Raw genomic sequence first — 23,106 nt, forward strand, 5'->3', positions numbered from 1 at the left:
AAATAACCTTATCGGTGGTTGTTTCGCAATATCAAACACCGAGGACGTTGTCTTTAGTCACCACGGAAGAAACCCAGCACCAATTTAATCACTATCCAAGAATCATGACATATAACAAGATGAATGCACTTGCAAATTTTCTTGGATTAAAATGGAGAGGAGATGGAAGAAAATGAAGTTCTTATAGCATTGGGTGTTATTTAAGCTTACAATTCAGGTTGTTGAAGCTTTAAGAGCTTCAAATTTGGTTGTTCATGGTTGTTGAAAAATTGATGGCGGTGGCACAACCGTAAATAAAAGAAGAAGATGAAGATATGGATGTAATAAACATTTTCGCAAGAAATTTAAATAAATCAGAAATAATGACATTTTTGTGAATACAAGGAATGAACAAGGATTTAATAGGGAGAAAGTGGCAAATGTTGGAGAAAGAAAAAGAAGGGTCTAACATTGCAATTGACTCAAGTTAGAGGTCTACTTTTGCAAGCATACCATTATTTAATTAGATTAGTTTACTTTCTTGGTTATGCATTAACATTTTTTTATTTTGTATGGTTCTTTTTCGGTTAATGTTTGTTTAAGTTTTCAAGTAGAAATAAAAAACTTTAACAAACTTTTTTCCCCGTACGTAGTACGGGGTAGACTACTAGTTTTATATATAATAACACCAACTAATGATAAATTGAACAATATTTAAGCTCCAGAATTGAAGGTTTTATATTTTAGTTTAAAATCAGTGACTTAAAAATTACTTTGAAAATCAACCTAATTGCTATGCTATTCAACATAAGTATAATAATATGAGAAAATGTTAGTAAGACCCTTTTATAGATACTCCTTCTCAAAAAAAATCAATTTTTCGGTCATTTTCATTTTTTTCCTATTTTGCATAATTACAATGTGTTAAATTGATTTGTAGATTTTATTTAAGGTTTGGGTTCTCTATTTTACCTTAGGGTATAGTTTTAAGGGGTATGATTTATTATTTGGAGTCTAGAGTTTATAATTTAGTCATTTTGTATATTGAAAGAATGTATTATTAAAAATAGATAATAAGAGAAAGTATTTTTGCAAAAGGGTATTGAATAACGGTATTTTTACAAATACCCCTAATAATATTAAATAATACACAAAAAGAGACTAAAGTAAAAATATGTCTATGTACTTTTACAAATAATAACTTTTATAACAACAAAAAAATACTATATAACAATGATGTGGTTAAATGTGTATAAATTGCAAAAAAAACACACCACATATTCAAACTACACTAATATATCTCTAACAAAAGGTAAATAAAAATAAGAACATACATTAGCGATGGTGTATGTCCCAGAGGAGTGACCGGCTTTTTCTACGCTTCTTGATGAGTTCCAGTTGCTTAGTGCCTCCTTGCCTCCTTTTACTCTTTTCAAGATCTCGCGGACGTTGAAGGCGGATTGTTTAGCCCGTTCTTCTAGAATGTTTTTGTTAGATACGCTTTTTGTAAACAACTTTCCGCCAGTTTGGGCAACCAATCAGAGAGTTTTATTTTAATTAATATTAGGTTGAAAAAAAAAAAAGAACATACATTAGGTTTAGGCTATTTGAGATTTTTCTATTTTTTTTTTATTGTATTAGTGTATTTTTATATTTTATTATTGGATAAACCATTATTTTTACAATTAATCCAATTTCAAAAAAATATATTTTTTCAATAATTTGATATATCTAAAAATAATTATAAAAAATATATAAAATAGTTTAGTACCAAATCTTATTCATTCAAAATCAAAAGCTTTCCAAACAATCATAACCTAAACAATCATAACCTTGTTTCCAAACAAGATTTCAATTGGCTTCTTCGACAACACTCAAATCGCTGAGAAGAAGGAAGAAACCAGATTCTTCTCCCTCTCTCTCTCTCTCTTTCTCCAATGGCGAAACTTACGACGGACTCACCTATCTGCCATAAAATTGTCCTTTCATTCTTGGATTTTCTCGATTCCGGTAAGCACCACCACTCATTTTCTACGAATTGCGTAAATCGATTTCACTATTCGCATCAGGGTTTGATTTAGAGATAGAACTAATGGTTTCGTTGGTATTTAGGGTTTTGAATCTTCTATGTTTGTTCTTTGTAGTTGAGGTTTCTCCAGGTGTTGATGAGGAAGGGCTTGAGGTTGCTAGAGAATGTTTAGGTGAAGCGTTTAAAGTGAATTCAGATTCTTCGAGAGATGATCGTTTGAAACCTGTTTCACTTGTCAATTTGTTCACTTCATTGGACCAAAGTGAACCTCTAGAAAACATACCACCACCACCATCATCATCATGGCCACCACCACCATCATCATCATGGCCACCACCACCACCACCTGTTGCTGCTACTCAGGATCCTAGTTCCTCCTCAGGTTCTGACTTTTTGGGTTCTCATGTCTCTGTTGATACGAGTAAAGAGCCTATTTTTACTGGTAAGTAATGGTTTCTTTTATGCTCGTTGGACCAATGTGAGTGATGGATATTGTAATGGAGCTTGTTCTGATTTATATTGTTGATTATGCTACCTGTAGGGACTTCTAGAGATGAACTCTTTGGCCAACTCTTTGGTGCGCTTGAGAAAGTACGGTATTTCAGGAATACACCTGAGGGTGATGATGATCCTGCGCAGCTGGAAAAAGCTACAAGAATATTTCATGATGCTGTCAATGTAGGTTTGATTTCGTTGTTGACTTGTTTCAATGTTTACTATTGCTATCTGGTAATGAGTTGGTGATAAGTTTCGTATCTGCATATTAGGAAATGGAGAAGTCTGGATGCCAGACGTTTGATGTGAAAAGCTTGGCAGAAACACTCAAGTGCCAAGGTACTTGTGATTGCTTGTGATATCTTGTTAATATATAATAGACTTGTCATACTGAGATCTGATAACTGAGAAATTGTTTAACGTGTTTGGTTTTAAAAATATGTAGTCAGTCCAATTTTCTTGGAATCATGGGAACCTTTTTCTTAGTCTTTAGTTGTTCCCAAAAGCCTATGTTAGAATGAGATCGATGAAGGGTATCTTTGTGTCCTTGTTACTTCTATGTGACATTTGCTGCTTCTCAGGTAACAAGGCTATGCAGTCAAATCTTTATCTGGAGGCAATTGAGCTGTATTCTTTTGCAATTGCACTGACGGATAAGAACGCCGTTTTCTACTGTAACAGGTGTGTGATCACTCGTCAACTTTAGTTTTAAGTTGTAGCTCTTTGGTGGCAGTGTGCTTCCTGCATAAATCTGATTTTGATGTGCTTAGATATTTTTTTCCGTCGTCCAATGATCTGTTTAACTTATAAAAAAATCATTTATCAGGGCTGCTGCATATACCCAGATCAACAGGTGCTCGGAAGCAATTAAGGACTGTCTTAAATCCATTGAAATTGATCCAAATTATAGTAAGGCGTACAGTCGTCTTGGGTTAGCATATTATGCTCAAGGAAAATATGCTGATGCCATCGAGAAAGGGTTTAAGAAAGGTATGTATGTGTTCTTAGAATTTATTAGCATATTCCTTTTATAGGATCGATTGCTTTAGAAAAGGGGCTACAACTTCGCTTCTCCGAGTTAGCTAGCATTTATTCTGTGTAACCTTTTTCATTACACTCATGGCAGCTTTGCAGTTGGATCCGCATAACGAATCTGTGAAAGAAAATATCAGGGTCGGTTATTATTTTAATAAATTTCTCTGCAAGAATATGATCATTCTGTGATATACATGAGAATCTGATATTGACATGTTGCGAAACACAGGTGGCTGAACAAAAACTAAGAGAAGAACAGCAGCGACAGAGACGCGGTCAGGTAGTTACACCTCTGACTCTCAGTCATCATCTCATGGATTAGAAATAAGACGAGAACCTAAAGTTTTGTGGTGTTGGAAGAGCAGAATACAAGCACAGGTCACAATCAAGAACCGGGAATGGGAGGAGGACAAGGAATACCATCTCAGTTCTCAATGCCTTTAAACCCCGATTTGATGAGCATGTTCATGAACACGGCGGGAAACACATTCCCGGGAAATCATTTCCATAACGAGGCAGGAGCAGGAGCAGATGGAAACAGAAATGGTTCGGATGAGCCTGAGATTCGTGTAGGTGGGAATATCAACATCGATCTCGGAGGCACAGAGCAAATGCCAGAAGACTTATCAGGTGCATTACGATCAATGATGCAGATGTTTGGAGGAGGATCACAGGGAGGCACTGGTTCTAATAATCCTCAAGATAATAACGGTGTACATGGAAGACCATCTGGGAATCAACCTTAGAATCACATGATGTGATTCTATTCTATGATGTTAATTTCTGAGTTTGTGCTACAAAGACTTTGTTAGGTATTTGAATTTTAACATCAAAAATGTAGTGAAGTGACATGTTATTACAAAATGATGATGGGAAGTACTGGCATCTTGTTGATAAAACCTTTTTTTTTGCATTACACTTGAAATTAAAATTTAACTATCAGATACATACATCATTCGGATGGTGGTGGTTCACAGTTTTTTGACCGAACTTGAGCTAGTAAATATTCCGAGAAACAAGAGGTAAACTGTTTTTACTATACAACTGAAAATCCAAAACAACCTTATCAAAACAGTACCAAGCCGATAACAAACACTCCACCAAAGATCTAAATTGGATGCTTTGAAGAAGATGTATAATCTCGGCGGGTATATACAGCAGTAGAAGAAGCACTCACAGCAACGCGACAGCAGAGGAGGGTTGAAGCGAGCGGATCCTGATATCGTACTTTGTAATACTACTACCAGTCCTAGGCGATGTCGGATCTGAGTTATGTGTTACAAGTGCGTACTCAGGAGGAGCCTTCTCCTGAGAGGCATTTCCAATATAATTATTACATTTGCGACAGAGAAGCTTTGTTCTACGTCTGAACAAACCCCAAGAGTATCTGGAGAAGTGAGGCATGCATTGGAACTCATCGACCTCACTAAATCTACCCTCGTCGATGTTGAAGAAGGATATGATTCCACTCTTCATGGATTTACCATATTTTGATCCGATTGTTGATGTGATTCGATTAGTGGAGCTCAAGTTCAGTTCATACCCACAAGATCCGCAACTGCAAGACAGTTAAAAACCCATCACTCATTTATCTTAAAAAAAAAAACTGAAGATCAGAGGTCATAGACAACAACTAATGTTTCACCATAACAAAATTCACATTTTAACAATCATCAATCACCATCAAACTAAAAAATTCTTGATTCACATGATTCCTTGTCTCCAACTACAAGTAGTCATAAACTAATGAACAATCTTTTCCCACTAAATCAAAAACTACTCTAACTAACAAAATCAACAATCAAAACCCTGAATCACAAATCCTAGACTACCTATAAAGTTTCAATAAAACAATCAAATCAAATCAAATTGCTTAATGACTCCTGATTCACATGGTAAAACTCTCCTCAAGCTAAATATGTAAACATCAAAATTCTCAAAACTCTTCTGAAGAACACACTTACAAAGATAAAGGGTTCTGTCTCAATGCGGAGTTTTTAACAAAACACTGTATAAAAAAAAAAAAAAAAAAAACCTGCTTCATTTTTTTTTTTTTACTATCATTCCAAGGGTTAAAAAAGAACAATCCTTTCTAATAAAAGTATCAATACTCAAAAACCCTAAATTTAAAAAAAAAAAAAAAAGGGCTAGTAGATTAAGGCACAAGATACAATACAAAAATTCAAATCAAATTGATATGAACCTGTAATTGACATGTCTCATGGAAGAAGACGAAGAGAAAGATGGAGAATAGAAGTGGTTTCCCCCAAAACGGCCGTCGTTAACACCCACCGACGCCGATCTCTCCATCGTCGTCAAGATCACTCAGTTAAACGCCTGAAATGATTCGATCGGGAAAAAGGCTTTGGAATTAGGTTGATGAAGAAGAACGTGTCGCAATCGATTCGGGAGACTTTGACATCTTCTTCTCTCCTCCACGACCAATATCGTGGTCGCAGTTTCTAGTAACGATCGAATTCGAAGTAGTCAGAGATCTAATTTTCTTTTCTTTTTTCCTTTTAGTTTTAAATATTCTCTGTACATTTATTATTTACTAGTGTTAGGCCCGTCCGTGCCTTGCACGGCCAAAATTTAATTTGTTCGTTAACAATTAGTGGGCAAGATTTTTAAATAACTATTTCATTTCATAAAACTAGGTTTTGAGCGTGGATTTATTTAATATATTTTGATAAAAATTATATATAATTAATTACAATAATAAAATATAATTTTATAAAAAAATTAAAATTAGTACTAAGAAAAAAAATTAAATTTCAGATATACAATTTTTTAAAATATAAAAATCAGTTGTGTTATAAAATCAAATCTGAAAAAAAATCATAAATTTAACTTGACATCCAGGCGAGGCAAATCAAACTGATGACCTCACATATCCTAAACTATTTTCTTTGACCACCAAAAAAACGAAACAATTTTATAATCATGAATTTAACTCGTTTTCATATTTAATTGATCGCTACCACCTATGTTTTCGTGTTTTTTATTCAATGTTTTCTTATTTTTCATATTCTTTCTTGTCATTTTCATTGTCAAATTTTGTGTTCATTGCCATCGTAACTTTTACCGTTTGGTTCTTCGTTATACTCTTTTTCTTCTTCTTCCTCGTCAACTTCTTCACATTTTTCCACTGAAAAACCTTTTTTTAGACTACCACACAACTTGTTAACCCATCAAACTCCAAGAACAAAATCATTTGTTTTCTCGTAAAATTTGTGAAATTCATGATTACCAGCATAGTCAACACATGCACCCAATTATTGACAATTTTATCCATATACTTATTTGGTTTTAGATCCACGTGTTTAGAAACTTCTCAAACCAAAATCCTTACTTGGTTTATAATATTTTAAAAACATAATAAAATATAATAATAATTATTTATTTAATATGAATCATATGATATATAGAAATATGAGTACACTATAAGAACATATTAATTATAAATAAATAATATCAATTAATTATATTATCAAATAATATCAACTATATCATATTATCAAATAACCGTATATAACAGTAACCGCTTGAACCGTAACCGTATTTAAACGTAACCGTTTAACCGTTTGTTAAACGGTTCTGGTTAAGGTTACAAAAATTTCTAACCATAACCGATGGTTAATAAACCTTAACCGTGACAACTGTAACCCTGATCATGTCTATTTATACCTAATAAAACATGTGTGTTTGTCGTCCATCTTTCTTCTTTAAACCTCAAAATTTGACTCAAACATCAAATTAAGGTCTTGAGATGTCAATCCTTCTTCCTTAGACCCAAAAATAAAAAATTAATGAAAGAATATCAACTCATCTCTAAAATCATACACAAAAATATGTTTTACAGCTCATTAGAAATAAAAAGCACAAATGTAGATAAATAAGATAATTTATGTTTTGCATCAATATTTATAATATTTTAAACTTTTAAAATTTAAAACTTCTAATATTTAAAAACATTTTAAAAGCTAAAAACTTTTTAAAGTTTCAATATTTATAATATTTAAACTTTTTAAATTTTTAAATATTATAATATTTTTTTGAAACTGTTTAAAGTTTTAGTTTGATCAAATAAAAAACCAGATCAAACCATATAAAACTTTTAAACTTGGACGCCTGATAAATCAAGCTTTCCTGCTCATTCGTTGTTGGAAGCATATTAATCTTATTTATACTGGTTATGAACCATTGTCTAAAAAATTTCTAGCCGATGTGGGATATTATGCTTAGTTCTTTGATTTCTATAAATTAAAAATTTTCCTTTTTCTAAAAAATTCTGTAAATTTAAAAAATGTTAATGAATGACATGTCAAATCATGATAGGTTGTTTAAAATAATTCTTAATATAGAAAATTCAGGAAATTGTATAAAATATTAATAAGTGATATGTCGAATTTCTATTGGTTGTTTAAAATCCTATGTGGACGGCCTTAGGAGCTTATAACTCATACTTTTTATTAGTATAAATTGGAAGAAGATGCGGAGTTAGGAGCGTAGAAGAAGTTAAAAAAGTGTTTTCTTTTTCTTTTTTGTAAAATGAATTAAATTAGAGAAAATTATTAGAGTCAGCAAAAAACAGATGTCAAAAAGTGAAGGTTGCAGTTTCTTGCGAATTTACTTATGATTTTTAAAGCATGTTTGTTTGCATGTCGCCAGCAACAACGACAGAAATTTATTCGCTTGTCTGTCGTTATTACAGCGACTAATCGCGACTGTCATCAGCGATCAGCAACCATAATTTTTAGTCGCTAAACTTTTCAGCGATCAGTCGCTGAAACTAGTCGCTGGATCCAACGATAGGCAAACAAACATCATATCGACCAAAAAAAAATTGATAAATTAAATATGATAAAAATTAAAGTAAATTAAATAAACATATAATTACATATAGTTATTGAAATTGAACTAAAACTAACTAAATATAATAACAAATTAATTTTCATATATTTAAAAAAAAATTCTAAAAAAATCATTTAAAACCAAATTAAATTTAACATATTAAAATGAATAAATTAAAATTAAAATTAAAATTAATTATTTAAAAATATGTAAATCAATTGGTGACAGCTTGTCATGTGGGAAGATTGTTAAAGGGTGGGGACCATGGTTCGAGGAACGCCTGACGCACCAATAACCTACTGGTGGATTTGGATGAATAGTTCCTATCCACAGTGAGGGGTTAGGATCGATGCCATGCAGGGCCAGTTTGGGGCCTATGGGGGCAAGCTAGCGGGTAAGCTAGTGGGGTCCACGAGCGGGTTGTCATACCTTTTGTTAAATCTAAATTGACCAGTATAAGAATCTTGAGAGGCCACGAGTTTAATCAACACCGGACGATGCTCTGACCCCCTTATCTCAGGAACCTTTGATTTGAAGCAGGGAAATCCACAAACCACGCTTTGTTCCCAAAACCCCCATCAAGCCTACTTTGAATCCACAAATCATATCTTCTTCCAGCCAAAGTGAAACTATTTCCATTACTTGGAAGCTCCTCCATATCACACACCATAAGCATCTCACTGAATGGTTTGAAAAGGAAATCACATCTTCTGGGGCCACCTAACTATTTGCCATTATGACAAATATCATTGAAATCGCCAACCATGATCCAAGTCTCTTTCCTCATGGTCCCAATCCTTGACATCTTTTGCCAAACAACTTGTCTTTTTTTGAAATCTGGATCACCATAAATGCACGAAACAAAAAAGGTAGCTGCTCCAAACTGAACAAGCATATCTATAAGGTTCTTGTCAGCATACTTGAAGTCGATCTTCACATTATTCTTCCAAAATAAAGCTAAGCCACCACACCTCCCAACATGCTGGATCGTGAAAACTCTATCATAACCTAGAGTCGATTGGAAATCAACTAAAACATCTCTATTGTGAATTGTCTCCATCAAGAACAACATCTCAGCGAATTTTTTTTACACAACTCCTAGAGACAAGGAAAAGCCAGGTCTTGAGACCGTCCCAAGCCCTGGAAATTCTAGTTCAAAAGGCTCATTAGACGTTAGGCAATCCCCCTTTGGGATCACCTCTCTGGAATTAAGCTTGGTGGGTTTTACAATGCTTGTACCCTCCTCAACTGCTTTTCTCTTCTCAGTAATTCCTTTCTCTAACCCTAAACCATAACCAATAGGTGGAGAACCGATGTTTGACAACTTCGGTTTGGGTTTTCTTGCGCTTTTTGGTGGGCTACGTCTTGCTATAACCTTTTTAGGAATAGAGCCGAGAGAACCAGCTTCATAGAAACCAGTTCTATAAACTGTTGCACTATCCTGAAAAGGTTGAGATAAGGCAAGGAAAAGACTTGGTCCTCAGCCAAAGGGATATGATCACACTTTGAGGGAATCACATCCATACTCAATCTTCCTTTGAGCTAAGAGGGTTTGCAAAGCTTTGTGAATGATCACTCTTGGCAGGGTGGTAAAAATAGGGCTCTGCTCTTCCCGCATTCTCGAAACCAAAAACAATGCCTTTGTTCTTATTCACGTCCAGATGAGTAAGAGGGGGCTGCTCAAGCCTAAGAAGTGATTTATGGTCCAAGGGATCCTTCTCCACTTCCTTTATTGATTTATTTACTCTATCAATCTTAACTTGCAGGTCCTCACTTGTGTTAGCCCTGAGATATTGACGCATTCTTTCAAGAACATCTTCTGAGATCCTAAGTCATCATGTGGCTGGATCAATCCCCACCTGATCCTCCCTCAAGACTCCAAACAAAGGGTCTGACTCTTTAAGGAAAGGGCACTTTTCTGGCTTTTGAGTAGACCTCCCACATCTTCTGGCAGAAACTTCATCTTGGGTCCTCTTAACCACGATCAGACAAACCTCCATCTCATGCGTCAGACGTTGACACTGGAAACACCACTTTTGAATCTTTTCATACTGGAACCGAAGTGTAGTAGATCCCCCTCCAGGTAATATCTCTTTAGAGTTCCTCAGCGGTCTAGAAACATCAAATTGGATCTTTACCCGAACATAGCCTTGAAGCTGAGGCTTCTCCGGGTCAAAGGCTACCTCTTTCACTTCTCCTAGAAGCTCTCCTATAGATGTGATGGCTTTGACTGTGTAGTAGTTTAAAGGGAGGTTCCAAATATGAACCCAAATCGGAATAGTTTGCAGATAATTGGGAAGATGATTTTCATACCACCGATCAACTGCTAGAGACCAGTCATTGTACGTGTGGGTACCTTTGTCAAACACTTCTTGAAGATCATGTTCAGACTTAAATAAGCACTGGAATCTCTCATTCGACAGAGCTACTCCTTTCATTTTCCCAACCTTCTGCCACTTCCTAGGCATATCTTGGGTCAGATCCTTCTTCTTTTGACTCGGTAGATTTAAGGTTCTTCCAAGGATTAAGGCGTTCCTATGAATAGACATAAACTCCGGTAGGTCCGGCATCACAAAGGGAGCATCTTCTTCCTCTTCCTCCAAAGACATGGCCATCAAGGCCTTGTCCATCGCTGACGACATACTCTCACAGATTGTGGGACTTTAAGTGGATTAAAAAAAACTCTCAATATAAGGTCACAGATAGAACTCGAACGAAGAACAACTTCAAACAAACACTTTAGATCTCACAGATTTGAGTTAAAACGAGGCTACAAAGAGTAAAACAGTGAAAAACGGCTGCAGGAAAAGTATTTTCCGGACAAATGTTCTCTTCTTACCCTAGACAAAGACTCTAGATAAGAAAGAAGGTACTGAGCCCAAAAAAGGGATTCATATGCACTATTACTAGTATTGACATAAATCTCTCTACCTAACTTAAACATAAATATATAATTCTTTTTTTTTTTTTTTTAATCTTATATTTAAACTATTATATAAGACCACCTCTAACCAGATGGTTTAACTAAGAGGAAGGTATTCAATTTATATTTTAAAAGATTTTAAAGTATTCTAAAAATCAGTTGTTACTAGGAAATATCTCTTGCTATAAAGCACGAATCAATATTTTCTCCAAAAATTCTAATATATTTAGATTTGTTTCAAAAAGTTATTTTGTTTGAGTTAGTTTTACTTTTAATATTGTAAATCTACATATATCTTTTTAAATACTAATTATTTTAGAATATCATAGTATTTTAATTTGTTAAATGTATATTACCATTTTATATTGTTTGTTGTATTTGCATCATTTTTTTGCTGAAATATATTGAAGTATTAATTATTCTATTCTAATTGTGAGCAAACAAAATTGGTTAATTTATCAACCACACAAATTTTGTTTTACCAATCCGCCGATGTGGAACATTAAAACATAAATTCAGAGGTTGAGTAATATATCTTTGTTTTAAAAAAATCAAATCACAACATATGCAGGAAAAAATCTACATTTTTATTTATCATATACATTATATGATAATTCAACTGAATTTGTAAATGAAATAAAATAAAGATGATAGGAGAATCATAATTTAAAATTTTAACAAAATCTTCCAAGCATAGCTATTAAAATAATAATTTGGATACTTAGATATAAAATCTTACTTTTTAAAATTCTGATTAATTTACAATTTTTTAAAATTAATTAGTAATTTTCGTCCATAAATTAATGAGAGAGAAAAAATATATTTTTCGAAAATTAATAATTATTTAAAAGTTTTTATTAGTTTAATATTAAAATTATATGTGTACTTTTACTGAAAAATTAAACATTTGTCTAAAAATTTGAACCTGAAGAGAAAGGAAACACGGAGAATTTGGTGAGACGCTGAGCAAAAAAAGGAGGAAAAGACTCTATAGGATTAGACTTTAGAGAACTAGAGAAGGGAGGAAAAGACTTTTTCTTTCTCCGACGTCGGTAGAGCTTTTGCTCGCCGGCGTCGGACAAAGTCTCCTCCTCTCTACTTACCCTCCGTTTCCTTGATGTTTTCGGTCTCCTCGCTGTCTAGACGTCTATGCTCCGACCTGCACTTCAACGGCTTACTACTCTCTTTTGGAGTTGTTTCCTTCTCGGTTTATAACCGAAGTTCTTTTCCCGACCATTGTGCTTCATCTCGTTGTCCAGATCTGGTGGTCGGAAACGTTGTAGACATCCATCTACAACAACCGCCTGTAGGATCTCTCGCCGCCTCATATCCCGAACCGAGATCTCTGGTTCTGAGTTCCCGGTTATCTCGACTACTCTATTTGCTAACCCCATCCGCTGCTACTCCGACCTGCGGTAGTCGAGATTGTGTCTCGGCGTTTAGCCGAAGAGCCTTTTCTCATGGACCTGCAGAAGATCTTGATGCTTCCGATTCCCTTAGACGGGGATTGAGCTTAGACGATGGATGCTATATCATTTTCCGCAAGGACCAAACCCATATTTCGATCTTTGTTGCTGTGAGATTTGCCGGATTATATTCGTTTTCCGAGGCAGTGCTAGGAATTCTAGATTTGGTGGCCGGAGATCAGTATCTTTCCGCGTCAGCTATCTCTCCCCTCCTTCCTCAGCTTTCCCTGGTAGCCGGAGAGATTTGCCCCATCCCTCCTCCGATATCCTTCGATCTAGATGTGAAAAATCTTGAGGGAATGGATCTTTGCTCTGTTGGCTGCTCCGGAGCCCCTTGTTCGGGTCTTCCAGTTCCGGTGTCGACGTCGCCGGTGACGTCCATGTCTAACCGCAAGTTGTTTTTGCCGTTAACATTGTCTCATTTATGCATCGGAGATATAGATATAATAAGCGGTGGTTGTGTCAGTCGTGGCCTCCGACGCGTGTGCTTAACCGCCAACCTCGCTTCAGACGGTTGTCGTTGTTGTGTCGGAAATCTAGGTCATCAAACCTGTGGATTAAGGTTGCAATTATTAAATCACTTCTGGGCCAAGCCCAAGAATTTCTCAACTGGACTAGCATATGTTTTGAGTTTAAAGCCAATTATGCCAATCAAATTAATATCAGATGAGGCTAGGTCCATCAGTTTTTGGTTATGTACTCTTATTAATTCTATAAGAAATTTAGATTTAAGGCCCAACTTAAAAATCCAATTCCTTTTATGGATTGAAATGCCTAACTCCTCCTTAGTGGAGAGCACTTTCCTCTTATACATCTCAAAAAAGAGAGAATATTGTGTCCATCAAGTAAGAAAATTATTATCATGGTCACACATTGACATATTCGAAGATAAGCCTCCCAAAGAGACTTGTTGTCCAGGTTTCTCCCCTACCTCCTTTCCATGGTTTAATCCCTATGTCCTTTGGTATAATAAAACTACTAGTACGCCTCCGGTTTTACCACGTAATAAGCGTTTGGTTTTCCTTCATCGAATTACATGTGTAAGCCGAGACTTTATTGTCTTGGTCTTTAACATTGTTTTTGTTTATGAAATGGATTTTTTTTGGCGCTTATGATGCCTAATTCCTCCCTTGAGGAGAGCTCCTTCCTCTTCTATATCTCAAATGGAAGAGCGTGTGCCAATATTGTTAGGAAATACTTCAAGAAAGCCCCTCTAAAGGTAGGCATATGGCTTTTACAACTATTTAAGGAGTTTGCTTCCTCTCCTCTTCGATTGTGTCTTTTGGAAGGCATAGTAATGACAATTGAAGCTTTGTGCAATACAACACCTTCTCCAAGTATCCTTTCAGGTTCTTGGTTTTCAAGATTCTCGTCTTGTCCAGCGTGTGACCACCCTTTTCAGAGACCTTTGGCGCACGCACGAATTCCAAACACCGCGTTCGTTCTTTTGCAACGTCTGCGGCAATGGTTATCAAGGTGGCTGACTATGTGGCAGTGTTCGGTCATCCTTCACCATGAGTGGTCTCACTTTGTGTGGCAACTCTTTACCTTTAGGACTTGTTGTCCTCTTTATGTATCTTGTCACTTTTATGGTTTCAAGTCAAGCTTTAAAGCTTGTTTTATGTACGTTTTAAGATTGTTGTTTGTAGTTTATTTTGTCCTCCTGTGTAAGTTTATTGGTGTATTTGGCTCCTCTTCAAAGAAAGCTTGTAAACCTTTAATCTAATATAATGGAGTGTTTAATGAAAAAAAAAAAAAAACATTTGTCTGAAGACCAATGGCATGACAATGTAATTTTTTACACTTTATAAGGTTAGTTCCATATTTTTATTTCTCAATTAATATAGTAGGATTCAATTGATGATTTAAAAGAAATCTTTTAAAATCCTATGTTATTTAACTATGTAAAATCATTTAAAATAAACTAAAATCTCTTATTATTCAATCAATAATTTATTAAACTTACTTAAAACTACTGTATTCAAAATATCACAATTTTTTTAAAAAACCTTATTTTGAATGATTCTACAAGACTTTTTTTTTCTTTTATAGTTGAAAAAAAATCATACAAAAAAGGTAAAATTTTAAAGAATTTCAGGAAAAAATGACACTTGATACAACTGAACAGACATAAACTCTTCAATCAACTCCGACGATAGCTCTAAGCAAAAAAATTCCACCCATCACCAGCCACCTTCTCCACCGGTGAAGTTTCTGTCGCTGATTTCAACCACGGTACCTGTTTGTTGGTCTTTGGTATTCAACTCAAGTATTCTTGTTTGATCTTTGTTATATAGTTTTTAATTATGTATTCCCAATTTTTACTTTCTAGGGTCGATCATGAGTCTCATATCTTCTTCTCAATTCTTTTCTCTTTGTTGCAGGTTTTAATCAAGGTTCAATCTAAACAGTCAACACTAACCTCATTTTGTGTTTGTAGTGCAATTTTCCTCTGTGAATATATTTTTTGTATTCTAGTTTGGTCTTTGTTATTCAGCTCCACTTGGATGTGAAGTTTCATTTCCTAACACATTAAATGTATTATCAGCTTGACCAGATTTAGACTCTGGTGGTGGTGGCGACAAAGTGACATCCTTCATCTCATGAAGCTTCAGAAATACATGACTTCCTTGAGATTCATCATTGGACTGCGGTTGTGAACCCTACTATTGTGGTTGTGAACGTGGTTTTTACGATTACGATGGTTGTTACTGCATTTGTGACTATTTTTGCTGCGGTGGAGGCGGCGATTGTCGAGGATGTTCATCAGCAAAAAGTGAAGCAGAGCAATGTGAACCATAAATGAGACAAAATACTCTATATATGAACTGAGGCGATCGTCTAGGAGGTTCTCATGATTTAAACACAAAAAAAAAGCGTTCTCATGAATAACAGAGGCTACAACCTCAAAGCAGATTTATTATATAAAAAAAAAAGAGAAGTAACGAGAGTCATAGCAAGAAGATACAAAATAATTTAAAAAACAGAGGATTTGATACCTTAGACGAGATTCGTGTTTTCGTCGATCAATTTCTAGTAGAAACCTCCTAATTGACTTCGACACCACAAAAAATCTGAGAATTTCACTTTGATAAATTAGGGTTCGTCAATTTAGGGGGGAGGGGGGTTAAACATTAACAGATTTTTAGCTAAGGGGTTTTTCCGTTAAATATATAATTGAGGGGTTTTTCTACGATTTATCTTTACTTGAGGGGTTTTATTACTAAAATCCCTTTTTTATTCTATTAATTTGAATACATTTGATGTTTAAATGTGCACTTACAACATATGTGATTTGTAAAATAAAAAAAAAAATTGAAGCGTAAAAACAAAAGTCAAGATCTCAAAATCCTAACTTTTATTTCGAATTATAAATAACCTTTTGTGAAAATTTCCTACTAAAAGGTTAATATATATTATTACTAGGAGAAGATCATTGGTTTTAAATTTGGGTAATCTCCTTGTTGTGTTGTCCATCAGCCTTCAACTTTTGGCTCCACTTGATTATCTCCAAAGCTCTTATCAAACCATTAAGTGAGCCATCAACTTCAGTTTGAAGATCTTGCACCATCAGATTCTCTGCAACATCAGCTAGTGTTATCTTCGTTTCTTTAAGCAAAGACTCTATCTCTCCAAACAAGGGATGTGAATCAAGATTCAGATAGTTCTTGACAAGAATCTTGAAAGCACCGAATGTGCAATAAGATAGCTCAATATGCATATCCATACGACCTCTTCTAATCAAAGCTCTGTTAAGTTTCTCCAAGTGATTCATTGTAAACACAATGATCCTCTCTTGCCCACAATCTGACCAAATCCCATCTATGAAGTTCAATAAGCCTGAGAGTGTAAGTGTTTTCTTCTTCTTCCCTTCTTTATCGCCTTTCACGTCTTTACCGTTCCTTTCTCCAGTGAGATCCAAGGAACAGTCTATATCCTCAATCACAATGATGGACTTACTAGTCGTTGATATCAACAGCTTCTTCAACTCCCAGTTGTTCTCTATCGAAGTCAACTCAAGATCAAAGATATTATACTTCATCAGATTGGCCATAGCCACAATCATCGCAGACTTACCTGTCCCTGGAGGTCCAAACAACAAGTAACCCCTCTTCCAAGCTTTCCCGATCCTATCATAATACTCTTTGCCATCTCTAAAATCCAAAATATCACTCAAAATCTCATCCTTCTTCTCAATATCCATCGCTAATGTATCAAAAGTTGCAGGATGCTCGAAATCAACACTAGTCCATAGACCTTTCGTATGATGCTTCCAATGTAAGCTTGGATTATTCATATACACCTTCACCTTCTTCTTCCTAGCCTCAATGGACCTCCCTTCATCCATAACGTAGCTCAAGTAAGAACCAGTGACAACATCCCAATTACTTCTATGAAACGTAAGCTTACATATCTTCTTCCCTTTAGCACACTACAAAATCTCCCAACACATCGTCACACCTTCATACTCCTCTTCGATCGTAACATCGTCCCTTTTCAAATCCAAAGACGTGTTCTCCTTCAGCTGGTTCCCTTTGAGATTCTTCACTCCAGAGTTAACTTTTGCACCAAGATAGGTCTTGACAGCTGCGTACGCAAAGTTGAATCTACACTCTTCGATTTCGCTGAAACTGATGTGAGCATAAGGCGATAAGAAATCGTGGATCTTGTCTAAGAGTTTCTTGAGAATGGGTACTCGTTGGATTGCATTCAAGAGAAGCTGCTGGATCTGTCGAGGGAAGTATCGCTTGAGAGTTGACCAGACGAAGAAGAGACCAGCTATATTTGATCCAATCATTGTTAGGCTATTTCCAAACATTGGCTTCACGATCGATCCCATCAAGATTTCGATGATTGGTTTCCTGGTTTTGTGAGTTTGAAGGGTTTGATCTTCTCTATTTTTGGTTTGGCTCATAATCTCTGATTGTGTTGTGTGTCTCTCGTTCTCTCCCTTATGTAACACAATGAAGAAGGTGGAAGAGTTTTTTTTTAGTCGTTTTCTAATTCATGGCTCTTTATTTATTTTGTATTTTTGCATATTCTTGATAAGAAAATAGTACATATAATATCTTCCTACTAAAAAGGTTTCTTTTTGGTCAAACCATCTTGGCATTTTTAGGATAATTGATGATTTATCAAATGTTACAAAGGATTTTTTTTCTTAATTACTCTACTTTTTTCCTTTTTATTTAATAAAAATCTTCTAGATTTCTTTATATAAGTTACTAGATGTTGACCGCGCTATGAGCGAGTGTTATTATTAATTTATAATATTTTGTTATGTTTTTTATTTATTACTATTATTTTTTATGTCTTTATTCCTTTATATTGTGTTTTATGTGTTTGTTGGTTAATAAATATTGTCTTTTTTTATTATTGTTCTCTATTCTGATGTGCGGATTTAAAGTTTTGTAATTAAAATTTATTGTACATTATTTATAAATTTTTATTTTGCTATAATACACTGATTTATATCCATATAAATATTTTATTTATGTTATCATTAAAAGTGTATTTTTTACACCTAGGTATATTGTATGTTACAAATATATAATTACCACCACCTAGAAAATGTCCATATGAACAAATTAAGTCAACTATTATATGTCTCTTTTTTTTCACTTTTGCATAATTTCTTTAATCAGTAAAATTATTACCTAAAAAAACATTTCGAATGAAAAATAAATTACATCACAATAGTGCATGACCAACCATGGAGAGAACCTCAGTTTTGCCCTGCTTTCTTATGGAGAGAACCTCGGTTTTGCCCTCATCTCTTATGGAGAAAACCTTGCATCCAACCTTCTCCACCATGGAGAGAACTTTAATGCCGCCTTCCTCCCATGAGAAGATAACCTTGCGTCCAACCTCCCCCACCTTCCTCCCTTGGGGAGTAGTCTTGCGTCCAACCTCTTCCACCATAGAGAGAACCTCGACTCTGCCCTCCTCCTGTGTGGAGAGAACATATTCACGTCTTTTAGTTATCTCAAAGTGGCTTTGATAGAGTGTGGAAGCTTAATAACGAACGAGAACGCTAGATCTCCAGGAGAACTCAGATTCACGAACGGATCCTTCTTAGAACGTCGTAACTTGACGAAGAAGCAATAAGGATATGGCCGAGATCAGGAACGATATCGACTTGGTTTTGCAAGTCCTCCTTGCAGGGCTTGAACACAAGCTCTTAGTATTGAGAGTCCTCCTCTCTAGGCTTTAGAAAAAGCTCTCTTAAAACAACGTTTATTCAATAATCAATAGTTAACTTTACAATAATGAGTCACGTCTCTTTAAATAAGAGGAAGAGGATGAAAACCCTAACCGAAAGAAGAATCAAACAAATACAAGCCCAAATATGCACTAAGCCCATAAGAAACAAAATCTAAATAATGAATGAGCTCAAACGTGATGACCGTTACGTTTGCGTTGAAGATGCGCTGCATCAGGCTTGTTCCAACAACCAATGAAACTAAATACCCTTTTCCAACGTCACAAAAGTTTTTTGATAGTAACTAATGTTAAATTTCCCAATGTATTCGTGGAAGTTTATTTGACCCACCATGATGTAACCTCTGTCTCCGAGCTCCTATGGATCCAACAACAACGATTTATGTTTTTACAATCTATCTATGTTTGTTGTAAGATTGTCTTTGATTAGCCTGTTTTATCCAACCATTAGGTTGATGACCTTTTCCTCTTTATCTCATTTTGGGATTGAACGAATGGTAACAATTATGTTGCACAAAAACAAAGTTATATGACCAACCAATCAAGGTTGAGAAATTAGAAGAAACTTTAATTTGACATAATTAAAGAAAGAATAGAAAATTATAAGCACAATAATATATGAATCTCAAATAATTCAAAGATAAAAATATAAATTAAAAATAATCTAAAACTACTACAATAAATTTTAAAATATAATATTAGTCTATTAGAAAAAGAAGATTCATATATTAATCTTCCATTTTTTGGAGTCAACATATTAATCTTACTTATTCCAAACTCTAAAAGGAGAAAGTAGGAGTATATTTCTCTTTTAAACTAATCTATTTAAGTTGTTGTCTTGTTGACAATAAAAAGTTAATATATCTTAGTTACAATATTAATGTTAACTATTATTGAATTTATTTTAAAATAACTAAACCTATTTTATTATGTTCATTTTACCCACGCATGCGTGAAACTTTTTCTATCCCAAACAATTTGCATGATCTTGACTTTTCGTTATTTTCCTTGTTTTGGTTTCTATCAGTAGTGCAAATGTTTGAAAATTCTAATTGAGTTTGACATATTGGAATGACCTCTTCATCTCTCTCTATATATGACAAAGATACGAGAGAATACATGATGAGCTTGAACATGAGGAACTTGTAGCTGAGCTTGAACCCGAGGAGCTTTTTGCTGAGAAACCATTGCTTGTACCTGAAGGTAAAATAACTCGAGCAAAAGCTAAAAAGCTAAGGAATGCACTTAATAGGCTAATTCAAGAGCTTATGGCAAAAAATAGCATGGGAAAGTATATTGGAGATGATATATATCAAGTCCAGCCCACTTTAAGCCTAATAAAAGCCCAAGAATGCCCAAAATAATTACTTTATTTTGTGGTCAAAGAGGGGTGACGAAAATAGAGTTCAACTCACCTTGGGAATGACACATTAGAAAGGCAAACTTCAAGAGTTGGTCTCCATTCAACTATCTATATTCATTGTCTTTTAGTTTCAAAAATAATCAATACTTGGCTTTGTACCCAAGTTTCTAATCCCTATATAAACTCATGTAATCTCATTTGAGAATCATCAATCAATTTTCCTTTTAATTTTATGAGTCTATCTCTTTGTTCTTTGTTGAGAACACTTTCTTGTTTCTTGGTGTATAATATCCAAGCAACAGCCTCCTTTTGCTGGACTAGTATGTCATATCTAGCAGCGATTGGAGTTGGGAATATTAGCAGCCTTCCGCAACTGCTGTGCGACCCCTCAATCCCTCAAATATCCCTTGTTGCACCTTGCACATTGGCGAGTTTCTATCTTTTCTAGTCCGGCTGAGTGATCCTCGAATTTGGGCGTATCAAGTGGTATCAAAGCCACTCAACCGATACTTGTCTGTTCATCTTCTCATCTTCCATTTCTAAATACTTCTTCTTCTTTCTATCTTAAATCTGGGCCATCTCCTTACCTACGCTATCTCTATTTTCAAAAAAAAAAAAACAAGAGAAGAGAAAAAAATTCTAATATTAAAAAACAAAGATTTGCATTTGGCTAGGTGGTGGAAGAGAAATCCTGCTGACTAAAGAGAAATCCAGCCTTGGAGTGGTTAAAACAGATTTCACAAAATCCTCTTGTCTTTCTATCTTCCTTTTTTCCTTGTTGCTAATTCCATTGGGTTGCTTGGATTTGTTCTTTTAGAACTTAGGGAGAAAGCTCTTGAGTGACATACCAAAATTGAGAGAAACACTTGAGTGTGTGAGGATTTTTTATCAGCTAACTTTTCGTGTTAAGTTTTCAGGAAACCATGAAAAGTGATGGAGAAAGAGATCGGCCAGGGAATTTTGTCGCCAGGCTATCTAACTTGCAAATGAGGGCATTGAATGACACTATTACTAACCTTATGAATACAGGTCTAGAAGAACTACACCAGAGGCTTGACGAGATTCAGAACAGCCAACCAACCCGTTCTAGACCCGCAACCAGGAGAGAACGTTCAAAGAGGACTTACCGGCCCGAGGAGGAAATTGAAGAAGAGGAGTCCCATGAAGAAGATGATCGATCCATCAACCGACCTAGACGAAGTCGTAGAAACCGTGATCAAGGTGATGTTAATCCTTTTGGTACAAGAAATGACAATTTAGGTGGTTTAAAACTTAAAATTCCAACATTTGAAGGTAAAAACGATTCGGATGTTTACCTAGAATAGGAAAGGAAAATGGAGTTAGTGTTGATTGTCAAAAAATTTCTGAACTCAAGAAGGTTAGGTTAGCAACAACTGAGTTTATAGGCTATGCTATTAACTGGTATGATCAAGTTTTGACTCACAGGAGAAGGACAGGTGGAAGACCAATAACTTCATGGGATGAGCTCTACCTTGATGAGGAAACGGTTTGTGCCGGTTCATTACCACAGAGATCTCCACCAAAAACTCAGACGCTTGCTTCAAGGAACAAAATCTGTGGAGGGCTATTTCCAGGAAATGGAAAGCTTAATGATCAAGACGGATGTAGATGAAACCTTAGAAGCTACCATGGCCAGATTCCTTGGAAGCCTCAACCGGGATATTCAGGACAGAATGGAGCTTCAAGAATATGAAAGATTGGAGGAAATGTTGCACAAGGCGATTCTAATCGAACAACAAACCAAGAGGAGTGGTTTCTCTAAACTTTCATTTGCTCCAAAACCAAGTTATCCAGATAAAGGTAAGTCTCCAACCCCATCAAATTCAATTTTTAAGACTAATGCTCATGCTCGTCTTGATAAAGGAAAGGCAGTCGAGACCAACAATCGGGCAAGGGATATTCGGTGTTTCAAATGTCAAGGACTTGGACATTATGCCAACAAGTTTCTGAATCAAAAGATAATGATCCTCCTAGACAACGGTGAAGTGGAGTCCGAGGACGATAAAGAAAAAGAGGAAGATCTTGGTCCAATCTTTGACGAAGAGGAAGAATAGTTTGAATATCCAACTCAAGGGACACTTCTGGTCACTAGGAGATCATTGAGCGTTCAGCCTAAGTCCAATGACCGAGAACAAAGGGAGAATCTCTTTCACTCTAGATGTTTAGATCAACATAAAGTTTGTTCTTTGATCATTGACAGTGGAAGCTGTACTAACGTTGCTATTGATACTCTTGTTAGGAAGCTTGGACTTGAGACCAGAGCTTGAACCTGAGGAACTTGTAGCTGAGCTTAAACCCGATGAGCTTTTGCTGAGAAACCATTGCTTGTACCTGAAGGACCAATAACTAGAGCAAAAGCTAAAAAACTAAGGAATGCACTTAATGGGCTAATTCAAGAGCTTATGGCCAAAGATAGCATGAGAAATTATATTGGAGATGATATATATCAAGTCCAGCCCACTTTAAGCCTAATACAAGCCCAAGAATGCCCAAAATAATTACTTTATTTTGTGGTCTAAGAGGGGTGACGAAAATAGAGTCCAACTCACCTTAGGAAGGACACATTGGAAAGGCAAACTTCAAGAGTTGAGTCTTCATTCAACTATCTATATTTATTGTCTTTTAGTTTCAAGAATAATCAATACTTGGCTTTGTTACTAAGTTTCTTATCCCTATATAAACTCATTTAATCTCATTTGAGAATCATCTATCAATTTTT

At 35.2% G+C, this 23,106-nt stretch overlaps 3 protein-coding genes and 2 pseudogenes across 4 annotated transcripts; 1 reads left to right on the forward strand and 4 right to left on the reverse strand.

Moving 5' to 3' along the window:
• The first annotated feature begins 1,762 nt into the window (after positions 1 to 1,762).
• On the forward strand, positions 1,763 to 4,437 carry LOC104707158 (uncharacterized). The gene is made up of 9 exons (XM_010423442.2): positions 1,763 to 1,989; positions 2,124 to 2,450; positions 2,550 to 2,686; positions 2,776 to 2,842; positions 3,085 to 3,184; positions 3,330 to 3,493; positions 3,630 to 3,676; positions 3,768 to 3,818; positions 3,904 to 4,437. Exons 1-9 carry the CDS (start codon positions 1,917 to 1,919, stop codon positions 4,282 to 4,284), a joined length of 1,347 nt encoding a protein of 448 aa, XP_010421744.1. The 5' UTR covers positions 1,763 to 1,916; the 3' UTR covers positions 4,285 to 4,437.
• Positions 4,429 to 6,154, reverse strand: LOC104707157 (uncharacterized protein At4g08330, chloroplastic). Its single transcript, XM_010423441.3, has 2 exons — positions 5,742 to 6,154; positions 4,429 to 5,096 (listed from the first exon to the last, which is right to left on the reverse strand). The coding sequence occupies exons 1-2, from the start codon at positions 5,846 to 5,848 to the stop codon at positions 4,712 to 4,714; spliced, it is 492 nt and encodes a 163-aa protein (XP_010421743.1). The 5' UTR covers positions 5,849 to 6,154; the 3' UTR covers positions 4,429 to 4,711.
• A 4,073-nt stretch (positions 6,155 to 10,227) lies between these two features.
• Positions 10,228 to 11,022, reverse strand: LOC147940084 (uncharacterized). Its single transcript, XM_087461137.1, has one exon. The coding sequence runs from the start codon at positions 11,020 to 11,022 to the stop codon at positions 10,228 to 10,230; it is 795 nt and encodes a 264-aa protein (XP_087317263.1).
• A 5,037-nt stretch (positions 11,023 to 16,059) lies between these two features.
• LOC104709526 (AAA-ATPase At3g28570, mitochondrial pseudogene) lies at positions 16,060 to 17,768 on the reverse strand (annotated as a pseudogene). Its single transcript, XR_015564609.1, has one exon. The product of XR_015564609.1 is annotated as an AAA-ATPase At3g28570, mitochondrial pseudogene (transcript).
• LOC147940085 (AAA-ATPase At3g28570, mitochondrial pseudogene) lies at positions 17,214 to 17,579 on the reverse strand (annotated as a pseudogene).
• Positions 17,769 to 23,106: the final 5,338 nt, after the last annotated feature.

The sequence above is a fragment of the Camelina sativa genome, chromosome 8 (genome assembly GCF_030686135.1).
Source record: "Camelina sativa cultivar CO46 ecotype springtype chromosome 8, ASM3068613v1".
NCBI classification, from domain to species: Eukaryota; Viridiplantae; Streptophyta; class Magnoliopsida; order Brassicales; family Brassicaceae; genus Camelina; species Camelina sativa.